Below are 13692 nucleotides of genomic sequence, written 5' to 3'. Positions count from 1 at the left end.
TCATATTCCTCCCATCCCTCAACGGTTTCATCATGCATAAACGAAGATCCAACATTCATTGCCTCCATGAAAGACTAATCATCGACTCTACATTACAATGAAATTCATTATTCTCCGGCTATGTATGCATCTAAACTAAAAATTGGATGAAAAGAAGTGTTTTTTTACCTCTCCAGCATTTCCTCATACACCGTATGTGCGCCGGATGGGTCACCGGACGGAGGCGCCGGCGGCGTCTAGTTCGTCGGTGGAGGAGGCGGCGGAGGCTGCAGGTCGCAGGCGCCTTCACTTTCTTCGGCGGCGCGACGGAGGCGGCGCCCACGGCTTCGTACGGGCGTTTGAACGACGTCGCCTTCCTCCTCGGTGGCGCCCGCGCCTTGCCGGGGCTGCAGACGGCAGCCACCGCGCGGCGGCGGCGGCTGTGTGCAGCGTTGCACACAGCGGGACGAAGGAGCACAGGCAACGGCGCCACCGCTAGGGTTTGGCGCATGGGGCGGCGGCGCGACGTAGGCGGCGGCGGGTGGAACAAAGTAGGGAGGGGTTGTTGGGGTGCCGGAGGACCCGTCCATCGCCGGGATTGCGCCGACGGCCGCGCGGAGGCGAGGGTTTGGGCGGTGGGGCGGTTAGGCGCGGGGAAGTTTCAACGCAGGGTTTCTTCGCTCGTGCGTCGAGCGATGACGCGCTGTAGCCGACGCCCAAAGTTTAGCGTTTAGGATAGTCCAAACCGACCCGCGCACAAAAAAACTTACAGCGTCACAACGTTTGCAGCGGGTGCTGAGGGGCAATTTTGCGCCCGAGGGCTACAAAACGGTAGTTTAGCGGGCGGTCTATATAGCGCCTCGAGATGCTCTCATTAAACAATTATTTTAAACTGCGGTACAGTGGATGAGGTCGGAGCATGCGTGGCATTTCGAGACAAGTATTTTATTGATCTAATTTTGACATTTTTCCAGATATTTTTGTTGGCCAGCCCATGCCAGCGTAGGCAGCAAGGAAGATAAGGCCAAAACCTGAGTCCGGGTCGCCGGAATCCTCTGGAAACCGTGTGTCCTCGGAGGCCGTTTAAATACCCTCCCCTTCCAGCTTCCAATCGGAATCACATCCAGCTGCTACGCCACAACCCCCTGTCGCAGGTTTCGTCCCGAGCCGCTCCCGATTCCCCAATCCACGCTCGCGCTCCAGGATCCAGCCGCGGTTCGATTCGCCGAGGCGACAGCGCCGTCCTGCCAACTCGATTCGGTCCTGCAGTCAGTGTGCGCTAGGAAGTTCGTCACACGCCTCGCGGTTTTGTTTTCTGTTCTACTAGCTTTATTTAGCTTGCTCGATCTGTGTAGGTGTGCGTGCGAGTGTGTGGTTTCTTTGGATTGCTTGCGCCTGCACCTATGTGATGATTATGACTAACTGCTTGATTTTCGCCATGTTGGTTGATTGCTTGATTTCGCTGTGATGAATGATTTTCTGATTCGCTTTAGGCCTCGTCGTAGAATACTGCTTGATGTTTTAATTTAGTTAAAGTCCGTCTCCAACAATTCAATTCAATTGAGGTGCTGCATGTATTTGATTAATTTTTGAGTGACTGTCTCGTGGTTTGGGTATTGTTTCCCCTTCTAGGCACTAATGCGGTATGATGTTTGCTCGGTTTTACTTGCTGGCTTGTACTGTTTGGACGTGTGGGGATAATTGTCGCAGTAAGCGTATCAGTGATTCATATACATATCGTACGACGAGGAGGCATTTGCTGTGCCAACGGACTCATGTTATTTCAGGAAATCCCCCTCTACAATTTCTAGATCCCTGCTCATACATCATCGGTTTAAGGTTGAGTTCACAACTTATATCCCTCATCACTTCCTGTGCGTTTTCTGACTAATCTAAACTGCACTGGGACACTTCCTTCCTTGTACCTAAAACGGTGCCCCCGATTTGGTTCCTCGTTCAACTTTCCTTGCACCAAAGGCATAAACGATGTTCTTTCGCCAATCAAAATCAATTATTCTCCGAAGAAACAAGGATGGGGGGAATGCCGATCATCTGAACAATTTCATTCAGGCGTCACTGCTGCTAGCTACTGACAGGATATTGGGAACGCAGTAATTACCACTACTTGCTGCGTGCAACACTGGTTACTTATTTTCTTTACTTCGCGGCAGTTGGCAGAGTTTTGGGGGGAAAGTAATTTCTCTTATGCAGGTTCTCTTGATGGTCTTGCCTCACTAGGTATCAAGACGATCCCTGTTAAGTAGGAAAGTATAGATAGGTTACATTTCAGGTACAAGCCATTGAAGTCATATGTAGGACGCTGGATCTCTCAAGATGTTCTTGATCGGAGAATTAGACGAAGTTTAGTTTATTTACGGAAATGCCATGGTTTTGAACCAAAGTTCAGACAAATTTCTTCTGTTGAAGATGAAGCCGGTGACTGCTGGGAGGTAGGCTTCCTTGCAATCTGATCTGACGTATTAAGGAACCTTTCAGTTCCACTAGCTAACACATCAAAACCTTATCATAAAACCGTCCCATCCATTTCACCTTTTGTTTCCCCGCATTTGATTCTATTACGTGTTCCTCTTGCCAGAGAATGGGAGCCAGCACCACGGTAAAATCGATGCAGATGGATCACTGCGTACGAATTGCTTGGAGATTCTTCTCTCGATGGATATCAATTGCGTAATTTGTTCTTTCACAGCTCACTGTCCAGCTAATTTATCCAAGCCTTGATTGTTTGGTCAACAAAGTGTGGGATTTTGCTGATTGGAAGCTGTTCGGTGTTGCTTTGGTCTTGTGTTGTTCATATACTTGGTCGTCAGCAGTATACAACAACAAGAAATGCATGCACTGGTTTCCTCCTTTTTTGGAGCTGTGACTGCACTCTATATTGAGAGCCATTCTGCTAAATGCATAAAACTTGCAGGTATTGTGTTGTGTTTCCAGCGTGATAGCTTTGGCAGCATAAATCAGCCTACATGGCTGCTGTGCAACTTGAGTCTGTCGCTGCTCAAAATGTGGAGATATTTCCCCAAGGCCCTTTAGTTGATGGAAAGGACACAGCCAGGGTCAAAGGTTCTAGCCCTGAGAGGTTGGAGAATGGATTAATGCAGTATGGGTATGCCCCTCTGTTAGTTCAGTGTTATCTTATTTTCATATAATATCACGTCATATTAGCGTTTTCTCGATAAACTCTTACAATACGAAGTTCACAAGTATGTCCTGATACAGGTGTGCACATTACCGAAGGAGATGCTGCATTCGTGCACCATGCTGCAACGAGGTTTTTGATTGCCGGCATTGCCACAATGAATCGAAGGTACAATCTGGAGGAACAATATCTGTATTTTTAATTTTATGTTGATATTCTCAGTGATTTTGATATTGGACACTAGAATCGATGGACCACTCTTAGACGGAGTTTGATTTGACAGTTGTTTATAATGCAATTTGAATGTTACCAAGTGTAGAACTTCTAGAAAAATAGCGGGACCATGTTTTTAATCAAGATATAGTTTGATAGGGCTGAAACGGGTGACTCATGCTTTACCGCCACTGAGTACGGTGTTTCTCCAAGCCTGGAAGAAATGGTCAATGTAGAAATGTTCTATATTGGAAATTACAGTCAGTTCTTTGATAGTTGAGTATGATATAGAAAGCTATGAGATTACTTTGGTTGTCAGAGGATACCCTAGATTTGTTTGCTATGGGCCACTAGATTAATCTATGCAGTCTGCTGCTCATTATGATCTGTGCACGGTTGCTGCACATATGGAATTCTGACCAAACCCTGTAATCAGTCAGTTGCAGTTTTATTTTGAAAATTTGTATCTGATGTAGTACCTGTTAAGTGCTGATACAAGGGACACCCTATTAGGGACATTATATATGCATATTGGCACTAGATTGGGTGCTGTAATATCACGTGATACATCAAACACCATTGACATTTATGGTTGACAGTTTATATAGTCTACTCCTGTCCTTTTTCTTGGTATTATTTTGGATCTTCGGTTTATATTGCTTTTTTTGAAGGGGCTTTGTGTTGCATAATATATGGCTGTCCATAAACGAATTATATTTCCAATTACTGTTTAAGTGCCTATTTTTTCCTATAATAAGGATTGGAAATGTGGAGAACTGATGTACTATTTGTTAATAGAATTCGATTAAAACTGATGTGACTAGGCGGCATGAACTTTCACGTCATGAAGTGCAACAGGTTAGTCTTGTCACTAGGTCTACCAATACTTTACAGCCCAAGTTATTCTTACGGTCATACTGAGTTAGTTATCTATCTGTAAGCAGGTCATATGCTCATTATGTGGTACTGAACAAGAGGTTTGTGACTGAACGATTGTCATTGCCTCGTAAAAGTAATATTTTTCATGTCTAGTGTCATCATGCTGCCTTTTACTTGTCCATTGCCAGGTGGGGCAAATATGTATAAGCTGTGGTGTATGTATGGGAAAGTATTTCTGTGAAGTGTGCAAGCTCTTTGATGATGATGTAAGCACGATGAGTTCACAGATTATCTTGTCTAATTTATCAAGGTATATGTAGGAGTATGCCCATGCTAAGACTTTGTGATTTCAGATCTCAAAACAGCAGTATCACTGCCATGGTTGTGGAATATGTAGGTATGCAATATTTAAATGTCAATTTCAATCTTGAGTGGTATGATCGGATTTCTTTGAGACATAGTTTTTATTTAAAATAGTACTTGATCAATTTGACTCTATCCTCTGCAGAATTGGTGGCAGGGAGAATTTCTTTCACTGCTCAAAATGCGGTGCGTATCTTTGGCACTCTTTTTGTTAAAATTCATTCTTGTAGTATATTTATGTAGTAATACTAATATGATGCCATTTAGGAGGCTTGCTGCAACATGTTTGTACAGACCTTTTTCTTCTTAGGCTTCCTGTGTTTCACCATGTTTCAAGACTTGTATGTGATTTGTGTTAGAAAATAGGATTTTTTTTTCAGACATTTTCCATATCTGTTGTAATTTTTAGATTACTAACTAGGTGAATGATGTTCAATAGCACTTTTAACTGCAAATTCTACAATTATTACAAGTATATTTCTCAAGTATTTATCATTCTGTGGCACACTAATACACTATGGTGTAGATTGTACTGTTTGCTGTTATTATTTTTAAAAATTTGCTTTAATTGGACTTATTATTTTTACGCTTACGAAGTACTTCTGTATAACTGTATTCACTTTATTCGTTTTGTTCAATTGGCTTATCCATTGTTTATGTATCATGCAGGATGTTGTTATTCTACAGTGTTGAAGAACAGCCATGCATGTGTTGAAGGAGCAATGCATCATGACTGTCCAATCTGCTTTGAGGTTGGTGTTCAGTTGCTCTTTTCGATCTGTTATTTCCTTGATGGAGAACTTAAGCTCTGACTTAAATTTATCTTCTCGTTGATCCTGTCATAATTTTCAGTATTTGTTTGATTCAACAAACGGTGTGTCTGTCTTGCCGTGTGGTCATACAATTCATGAGAACTGCTTGAAAGAAATGGAGGAACACTGCCAGTAAGCTTTAATATGACCTTCTGTATATAACAGTTTATCACATTTTGTGCTAGGCTTATGGCAGTTGACATGTTTGAAATTGAAATTTAGGTTCGTATGCCCGCTCTGCTCCAAGTCAGTATGTGACATGTCAAAGGCATGGGAGAGACTGGACATGGAACTAGCAAGACTGTCAGACTCCTGGGACGATAAAATGGTATTGTGCTTACTCTTACTAGAGCAATCTTGGAGAGTTAATAACCGATCTCGGTGCTACATACTTCTAACTGAAGGCTAAGTTTGTTCGCCGCTGCTTATCAACTTCTCTGATTGTAGGTTCGCATATTATGCAATGATTGTGGGGCAATATCGGAGGTGCATTTCAATTTGATTGCCCACAAGTGCCTGAGTTGCAAGTCATACAACACCCGGCAGATATAAACTAGTGGAGCATTGAGAGGATTCTACATTCTGCAATGGTTGCCGTAGGCGCATTCCTTGAAGTTGATGTGCCCCAGCAGCTGAGATGCATCATCAGGAAGATAATAACTCTACCATTCTGCAATGGGCTCCAAATTCGCATTCCTTGAAGTTTTATGGGCGCCAAATGCGCATTCCTTGAAGTTCTATGTTCTCCAGCAGTTGAGATGCACCATCAGGAAGATCATTAGACAATCTAATTGTATTCTCTGCTGCCGTTCATTGCTTATGCTTCATTGGGTTGTGTTTGTGTCGTATCTTTTTCTATGTCAAATGTAACCGTCTCGAAGTGTGCTCGCACAAGTTCATACAAAACCAAGCCAATAACAAGGAAAATGTGAGCACTCGCATACACTGGTGGAGGAAAATGTGGGCACTCAGTCGCTTAGTTAGAAGCCACTGGTAATAAAAATTAATTTGTAGAGAGATGAATTTTATGTTTGACCCATACTTCAATTATTCAATTTTTAATTTTTAATAGATCGATATATCACCTTACATATGTGAGAGTGCAGTGGGATTGCAATAGCGTCACTTTTGGAACAGGACAGGAGTGGATTTCACAACCAGTGGAAACTTTTTCTTCTTATTGTTATCACCGTAAAACTACTTGTTCAATAGTCCATACCGTAAACAAATCACAAGTCGTAATGGTATAAGCCTGGCATTTGATAATTTAGTTATTGCACTTATTTTTCATCCAATTTTCATCCACTTTTAAGGCCACTTTAAATCGATTTGAAGGTGATTCCCTATCAGCGACTTTCCATTTAGTTATATTCCTTCTGTGCGTTACGTTCATTATGCTGTTTCCAAAACCTATCACTTATACCAGTGCAGATCTGATTTATGTGCATCCCTCGCTGTGACTACTATTCTTGTGTACAAACATGGTGGATAAACCTCTATGGTGCATGCATATCTGTTTGGCCTAACTTGTCTTAGTCATTCCCACATTGAATCGAAACTCTCAATACTTTTGGAACAGGACAGGAGTGGATTTCACAACCACAACATGGCGCAAGTATCTCAACCCTTTAAGGGTCTGGTTGTGTGGATTCTGTAAAAACTGTTGCTAACTATGAAAAAAGCTATCGCGAGTAAAACGGTGACTTTTGTACGAATTATCTGTAATACTCTGAATGCATGAGAGACTGTTTCTACATACGTGAGGGGCTAACTACATTAATCTAGGAGCGTTTGGTAGCCTGCATCAGATTGTTGCACCACTGGCATAGCGGGAAGAAGTCCTCTGCGTGTCACAGACGGGATATGGGTCATAAAAGCCAGTTTTTTCGACCCCGTGGAGATTTAGGCTCTGCCCGTTTGGTAGGTTGGATTTCAGTCCTTGTAGCAGTTCAGAACGGCGCCTCTGTTGTTTGATTGCAACCCAGAATCTGCTTACCTCTTACCTTCGGTGGTGAGGTTACTAGTGATCAACAACACAAGCAAGAATACAATTCACAGTTTAGGCAGACTTAGCACTGATCATAGTTCAAACACGGTCATAGTTCACGATACAGGACGATCATAGTTCACGACACACCATAGAAGATCATAGTTCAACAGACGACATATAGCAACTAGACACAGACATGGTAGCAGCGACACAGAACCAGGTAAGCTTCAGACATGACTTTGGAAGACAACACACCTGGTGGCGTCGCCATGGTAACGACACATGGTCATCACTTCAGTGCAGGTGTGGTTGAAGATGCCCACATTGTATTGGAAGGTGGACACCTTCTTGAAGATGAGGAACTGGCCTATCTGCAGCTGATGAGCGACGGCGAAGGCCGCCCACCCCTGGTCGATTTATGCGTCATCGTCTTCTCTCACCGTAGTCATCCTCCAGTAGCAGCCAGTGTTGGTGGTGACGATGATGTTCGAAGGGATTTCTTCGAACCACCTGACGAAATCTTGAGGGATCCGTAGCCGGTTGAAGGTGGGCCTGAAGACGATGCGCAGGACTAGTTCGGCCCTACGTCCGGCTAGAAGTGGCCGACGTTAGCCGCCCTTCGCTTCTTGGACGGTCCCTCCTCGGGGGTCTCAGGTGACCCAAGCTTGAGCTTCTAGTCTGCCAGAAGAACACATGTCATTAGAGATGTGCCTGCTCACAAGTATATAGATAAAAACGAACATTGAAAATATGTGATGCCTCATACATTGGATCACACGGCACCTCAAGGGACTGCCCTCAAACTAAGTCTAGTGTGCAAGTAATCTCACACACACGACCAAGTTTAAGGGCAGCACCTTGTCTTCCAGTGTGCCATTGTTAAATCATCGGCCAATGCAGTAGACAAACAAAATGAGGCCTCATAAATTGGATCACACGGCAAGCAAAGGGACTATCCGCATACTAAATCTAGTGTGCAAGAATTATGGCACACATGACTAAGTTTGAGGGCAGCACCCTTTCTTCCGTTGTGCCATAGTTAAATTATTGCCTCATACATGAGCACATATAGAGGAGATGCTTGATCAGAGGTTCTGATCAATCATCTCTTCACACTATGATTCCCGGTTACAATCATCGGCCTAGTTCAATCAGAAATAACATAATCTAGAACAAACTAGCGCGACTCATTCCGCACAGCAATCTGAACATGCTAAATCCCAGCAAAAAAAATCATTCTCCTCTTTGCATGCACAGTAAGATCTGACAGTTTCAGCAATCCACATTATGATGTAGGAAGGACCTACCGCAATCTGATATTAGAGTAACAGATCTAAGCAAATCGAGACCGTGAAAAGCAAGAACTGGACAATAACAGCAAGAAATGGGGACAAACACCTTCCAAACATCAATCCGAACGCTATCCTAATAAAAACTCTAGCATATCTAATGTGCATGTCGTCGCAAATGACCGAGAATGGCATGTTCTGGCAGAACGAGTACGAAGGTGAGAAGGAGAGGTCGTTACCGCCATTGTTCCGGCCGAGGACAAGCTCGAGGTCGCAGGTGACCTCGAGATGCCGATGAAGACTGCGGAGCTGGTTGCGGTCGATGTCGCGGTGCTGCTTGTCGATGTCTGCTCCTCCGGTACCGGTGCTCCTCCGTACGGTGGATTGGTCAGCGGGAGGGGAACCGCTGGGTGATGTGACAGTTTGGGGGAGGTCGCGAGTGAGAGGAAGGAGAGGGAGCGGTGACCCTAATTATGGCGCGTGTTCCCGACACGCGTGCCGCCTTTTGGCCGCAACACCCTGGCCGCAGAGAAACTGCCATTCCGGACGTTCCTTTAGGGCATGTCCCGGGATGCTTTAAAACCCGATTCATGCAAGAACGCAATGGACTGTAGGCATCCAAACGGACCGAAATTTATTGGACCGATGCGAGCCAAAGTCCATCCAGCCTATCAAAGACGCTCCTAGACAATCTATCAGCTTGATAGTGACTAGATGCTAGCTGCATCGATCTAGTCAAACTAGTGCAAGCTATCTGTAGAACACAAGGCAGACAGTGTTTGTTAAATTGAGAGGGATGTAAGTGTGCTGGATGATTAACTAGGAAGAGCGGTTTGACTAAATCGTCTTGCTCGTTTCTTCGCGACAAATTGCTCTTCCCTGAGAAACTCTGAAAAGAATCATTGAGAAGGATCGCCTGAAGAAATCGCAAGCGATCAATGACGCTCAAGTCAGGGACGAACGCATCGGATACCTTGGCGCTTCGCCTGTAGCACCCGTACTGACCAATGCTTAGGTTTGCCTACCTTCGCCCTTGCGTTGATGCGACATGCTACTGTAGCTCGACAGGGGCCTCTCTGCAGCTGCAAGCTACAGCACAATGAATGGCAAAGCTGATAATTGCACTGCGACTGTAGTAGTTAGTGCCTCTGACAATCCACCAGAGCATCATAGTTTCTCTTTTAACTTTTCCTGAGTAACCAGTGAGTAGTGGCAGTTACCCGTTGTGCGAGCATCAGCTAGGTTAGTGTAATAATGAACAGTTTACAGTCGTTAAGCAAAGAGTTGGAAGTATTTCGAAATTTAATTACTAGGAGTAGTATAATAATGGACAGTTAGGAGTAATTTGAAATTAAAGTATTAAGGCTAGGTGGAATACCATATAAAATAAGAGGGTAATATAATTAGTGTTTTGATAACACATCGATATTTGAGCATTTCTAGTGTTACAGCCAAAAGGCAACCCCAAATACCCATGAAAATGGTCTAGCCATTGCACAATGGCAGACACTGGCTAACTCAAAACCTCTCCTCCATTCAGAAAAAACTAGAATGAGAAGCGTTTTTCTCCTTCCCTACTGAGCCCTACTAGTTTGAAACCAAAAACAAGAGCAGACGCTTGTGGGCAACGGTTCCCTGCCACCACTAGCGAATCTTGATCAATTCAGAGCAGCACAATTGCCAGAATCCAGCATCATAAGCTCCTCCACCTCCTCGATCTCCTCATCGATGCAGCACTTCCTGCACTCGTTGCTGCAGAACGCCTTCTCGCCCCTGCATTCCAAGAAGAAACACAAAGCTCAAGAACTGAACACAACATCAGCAGATGTTAACAGATGCAAGCAGTAAGTTCAGTACTCACATATACATGTACATGTCCCTGTCCTGTCGCAGCCTCCTCCTGCAGTAGGAGCACAAACCAGAAGTGACACCATCAGCTGGCATCGACGGCCATGACTGCTCGCTGATAGGCTCAATGCTGAAAATTGGCCTGTTGGAACGAACACCCTTGGACACCTCCACTGTCTCGCCTCCGAGAATGTGCGTCGTCCTCGGGTTCGGGCCATGCTGGATCACGCAGGTGTACTCTTCGTCTTCACACTGAGCAAAGCATGAAAAGCCGTTCATGGCGACACCAGCCGAACCAGTCTTCTGACCAGATGCATCGGTAGCCACCTTGGGCAACGCAAGGTCAAGAAATGGCCTAATGGATTCAAGAAAGGAGTTCTTGCCCCCAAAGTGCAACGAGCTCTCGTCGGCTGTGAGGGCATCGACGAGACCGAGACCAACTCTGGGAGAGCAAGTTCTGAGCTTCAGATCAGCCTCGATACCCAGTAACCCGGGCGGCTTAAGATTGGTGTTCACAGTGTTTGATGACAGGTTCTTGAAATCCAGAGGTGAGGTTGGGCTCCAGACTGAATCAGGGTCTACTGCATTTAGGCCTTTGTTGCTTAGCCTCACAAACAGGCCAGGGGCCCTGAAGAATCCAGTGACCCTCGGTGCAGGGTTCTGGACGGTGCAGTTGTCCATGGCCTTGCTCTTGACCACTAGCAGCCAAGATGACAGCAGGTTGTCTCTGAAATGGTCAAACAAATTGTTCTTTATCAGATCAGCAGTGGGTGACGAGAGCTAATAAAAAGTTCAGAGAAATCTCAGTTTTTGCTTTCCACTCATCGCATCAGGTCAGAGGATCAAAGAAAGGAGAAGAACGAGGATCTATTAACGAGCCCATAAAAATACAAAAGAAAAGCCTGTGCTTGTTCCAAGCACAATCACCTCATCCTTGCAAACTCAAAACAAGATCCAAAATTACACTCACTTGGACATGTTCAAGGTAAGAAAGACTAGAACACCACGAGCCGAACAAAAGAACAGCGCAAGTTCTTCTCCCCCTAGCCTTACTCCCAAGTCCCACAGTTGCTTCAAGAATGATTTATACTTTTATAGGAGTGCAGCAAACAGAACTCACAGCTCGAAAACCGCTAACATTAGCAGGGAAGCGAAAGCATCCGATGAAAACCGCAGCCCATATCAAACAATTAATAACTGAGCTGCTAATCACAAGCCCGGATTTGGAAACTAGTAACCAAGAACTGCAAAAACTTATGGACCAAGTATACACAAATCTAGAAAGCGCATGGGTATCTTTTCCCAAACAAGGAGTAGAGTAGTGATGCGTACCTCGCGGCTATGGATTCGCGGCCGGGTAGCTTGGGGCTTCAGGCGGTGTCCCTCCTTGAGCGACAGGGAGGGTTATGAAGGGCCGGGGAAACTAGGCAAGAGAAGGGGGGAAATGGAGGCGGCTTCCACTGTACTCTGCTTCTCGCTCTAGACTTGTTGCTCCTCCTCCTCCCTGCTTTCCATGTGGTTTCTTGGGTGTGCTTGCTGGTGTGTTTATGGGGAGAAGACAAGTGTCCTGGGCGCGGACACGCAGCATACAAAAGCAACGGCCGGGTGCGGTGGCTTCTCCAGGGCTCATCACATCTCTCCTGTTTTTTGTTTTTTCTTTATTTAGTTCTTTTCTTTTCTCTCTCCCCTCTTTTGTTCTTTTGTGTTTCTTGCAACGCACTCCACTGTTGCTCGAGCTGAGAAAGTTTCTTGGGAAACATAAATACTAAAGCCTAAGTTTAGCTCAGAGATGCCTATGTTTAGCAATATAGTAATGCTGGACTTTAGTTAATTTTACACGGAAACTGGACTTTAGGTTCACTTTAATATCATTTTTTAGAGGCACTTTAATATTCTTGGAGATGCTTTTTGTTATGTTCTTAGACGACTTTCAAAATCTTATCCGGTGCTCCGTGGACCTTGTAGCTCACACTTTCAAAATGAAAGTGAAATAATGTTTCCTAGGAGGATTTTTCGCCTAATTGAGTGTAATACTATTATTACTTCCATAAAGATATCAACGTCGGCAACAGTGTATGAAGCCGTCGAAAGCTTTCCTTATGCTTGGCAACGGTCTTATTCGAGTCATGTGTGGAGTGAAGAGAGTGATGCCAATTTTACCAGCTTTTTTTCTATTACCTAGCCTTAGGACCTTGCAAAATTTGGTTTGACGTCAGTGGTAAAAAAGTCGTTCAAACCATTTGGAACCCGACTAACATGTTTCATCGAGGGCGAATACTCCTTAAGTCATGTCCAAAATCTTGTGAGAATGCAATGGCACCATACGTGGCGGATATCGGAATTCTTCCAAAATCCCGGTTAATTGGCAAGTTTTAAATATATACATCGATATATTTTGATATTATATGTGAAATGTCATCCATGTGAATCATTTATTTACCCCCTCCCCTCCCCCCACCCCCCACACACACACCCATGGCGGCATGGGCACTCAAATATATATTGGACCCTAAATGAATAATGTGTGTGAATGATTTAGGTTTAAGTCCCTACAAGAGAAGAGTGACCGGTGTTGGCGGCCTACATAAAAGAAAAAAATAGTTTTAACGAACATTGGATATTTTTTAGGTTTATGGTCCTTTGTGAAACAATGTTCGTTGCATGAAAGAACGTGGTATCAAGAGTGGGCATCCAATGTTGGTGAAAAGGATAAGTATTCTAGTGCTCAACCTTTTATCTCATCTAAACTCAAAAAAAAATCCAAAATCTTTTGAGCTTAGGTTTTAGGGTCTTTGGCTAAATTGTCCTAGGCCATAGTACCTATAGCTTAGTGTGGAGTGTTTACATAGAAATGAGCCCAAACTTTTGTTCTTCGCAATGAACGCAGAGTTCTTGACGTGTGACGGAGTGACATGTGTGGTTTGTTGCCATTTTTCGATAAAGAGAATATATTAATATCGAAAGATACTAATTACACCTAGCCTCTACAACAATGCAATACCCTAACGGCAATACGGATGCACACAACAACAAAAATAAAAAATAAGAACAAAAAGTCCCGCTACGGTATACAACCCTAACAACAACAATACATCCCCCACCAAGACAACATCTGAACTTCATGGTCTCCAATAGCGACACCTCCAAAAAAGGGAACAGTGC

General features: G+C 44.3%; 2 protein-coding genes across 5 annotated transcripts; one reads left to right on the top strand and one right to left on the bottom strand.

Annotated features, from left to right (window-relative positions):
• Nucleotides 1-1044: 1044 nt before the first annotated feature.
• On the top strand, nucleotides 1045-6474 carry LOC127343615 (probable E3 ubiquitin-protein ligase RZFP34). 4 transcript variants are annotated; one of them, XM_051369766.2, is made up of 13 exons: nucleotides 1045-2429; nucleotides 2576-2667; nucleotides 2912-3103; nucleotides 3217-3304; nucleotides 4148-4207; nucleotides 4291-4326; nucleotides 4417-4494; nucleotides 4582-4625; nucleotides 4737-4777; nucleotides 5261-5343; nucleotides 5444-5535; nucleotides 5626-5731; nucleotides 5851-6474. In XM_051369766.2, exons 3-13 carry the CDS (start codon nucleotides 2964-2966, stop codon nucleotides 5953-5955), a joined length of 873 nt encoding a protein of 290 aa, XP_051225726.1. In that variant the 5' UTR covers nucleotides 1045-2429; nucleotides 2576-2667; nucleotides 2912-2963; the 3' UTR covers nucleotides 5956-6474. The 4 variants fall into 4 exon arrangements, with proteins under 4 accessions (XP_051225726.1, XP_051225728.1, XP_051225725.1 ...); XM_051369768.2 differs by lacking the exon at nucleotides 2576-2667 and having other exon boundaries at nucleotides 1045-1265; XM_051369765.2 differs by having other exon boundaries at nucleotides 2576-3103.
• A 3590-nt stretch (nucleotides 6475-10064) lies between these two features.
• On the bottom strand, nucleotides 10065-12099 carry LOC127343614 (FCS-Like Zinc finger 8). The gene is made up of 3 exons (XM_051369764.2): nucleotides 11863-12099; nucleotides 10544-11257; nucleotides 10065-10455 (listed from the first exon to the last, which is right to left on the bottom strand). The coding sequence occupies exons 2-3, from the start codon at nucleotides 11209-11211 to the stop codon at nucleotides 10341-10343; spliced, it is 783 nt and encodes a 260-aa protein (XP_051225724.1). The 5' UTR covers nucleotides 11212-11257; nucleotides 11863-12099; the 3' UTR covers nucleotides 10065-10340.
• Nucleotides 12100-13692: the final 1593 nt, after the last annotated feature.

Source organism: Lolium perenne, chromosome 3, assembly GCF_019359855.2.
Source record: "Lolium perenne isolate Kyuss_39 chromosome 3, Kyuss_2.0, whole genome shotgun sequence".
Taxonomy (NCBI): domain Eukaryota; kingdom Viridiplantae; phylum Streptophyta; class Magnoliopsida; order Poales; family Poaceae; genus Lolium; species Lolium perenne.
The sequence above is the reverse complement of the archived record's forward strand: the minus strand, read 5'-3'. Positions and strand labels throughout refer to the sequence as shown.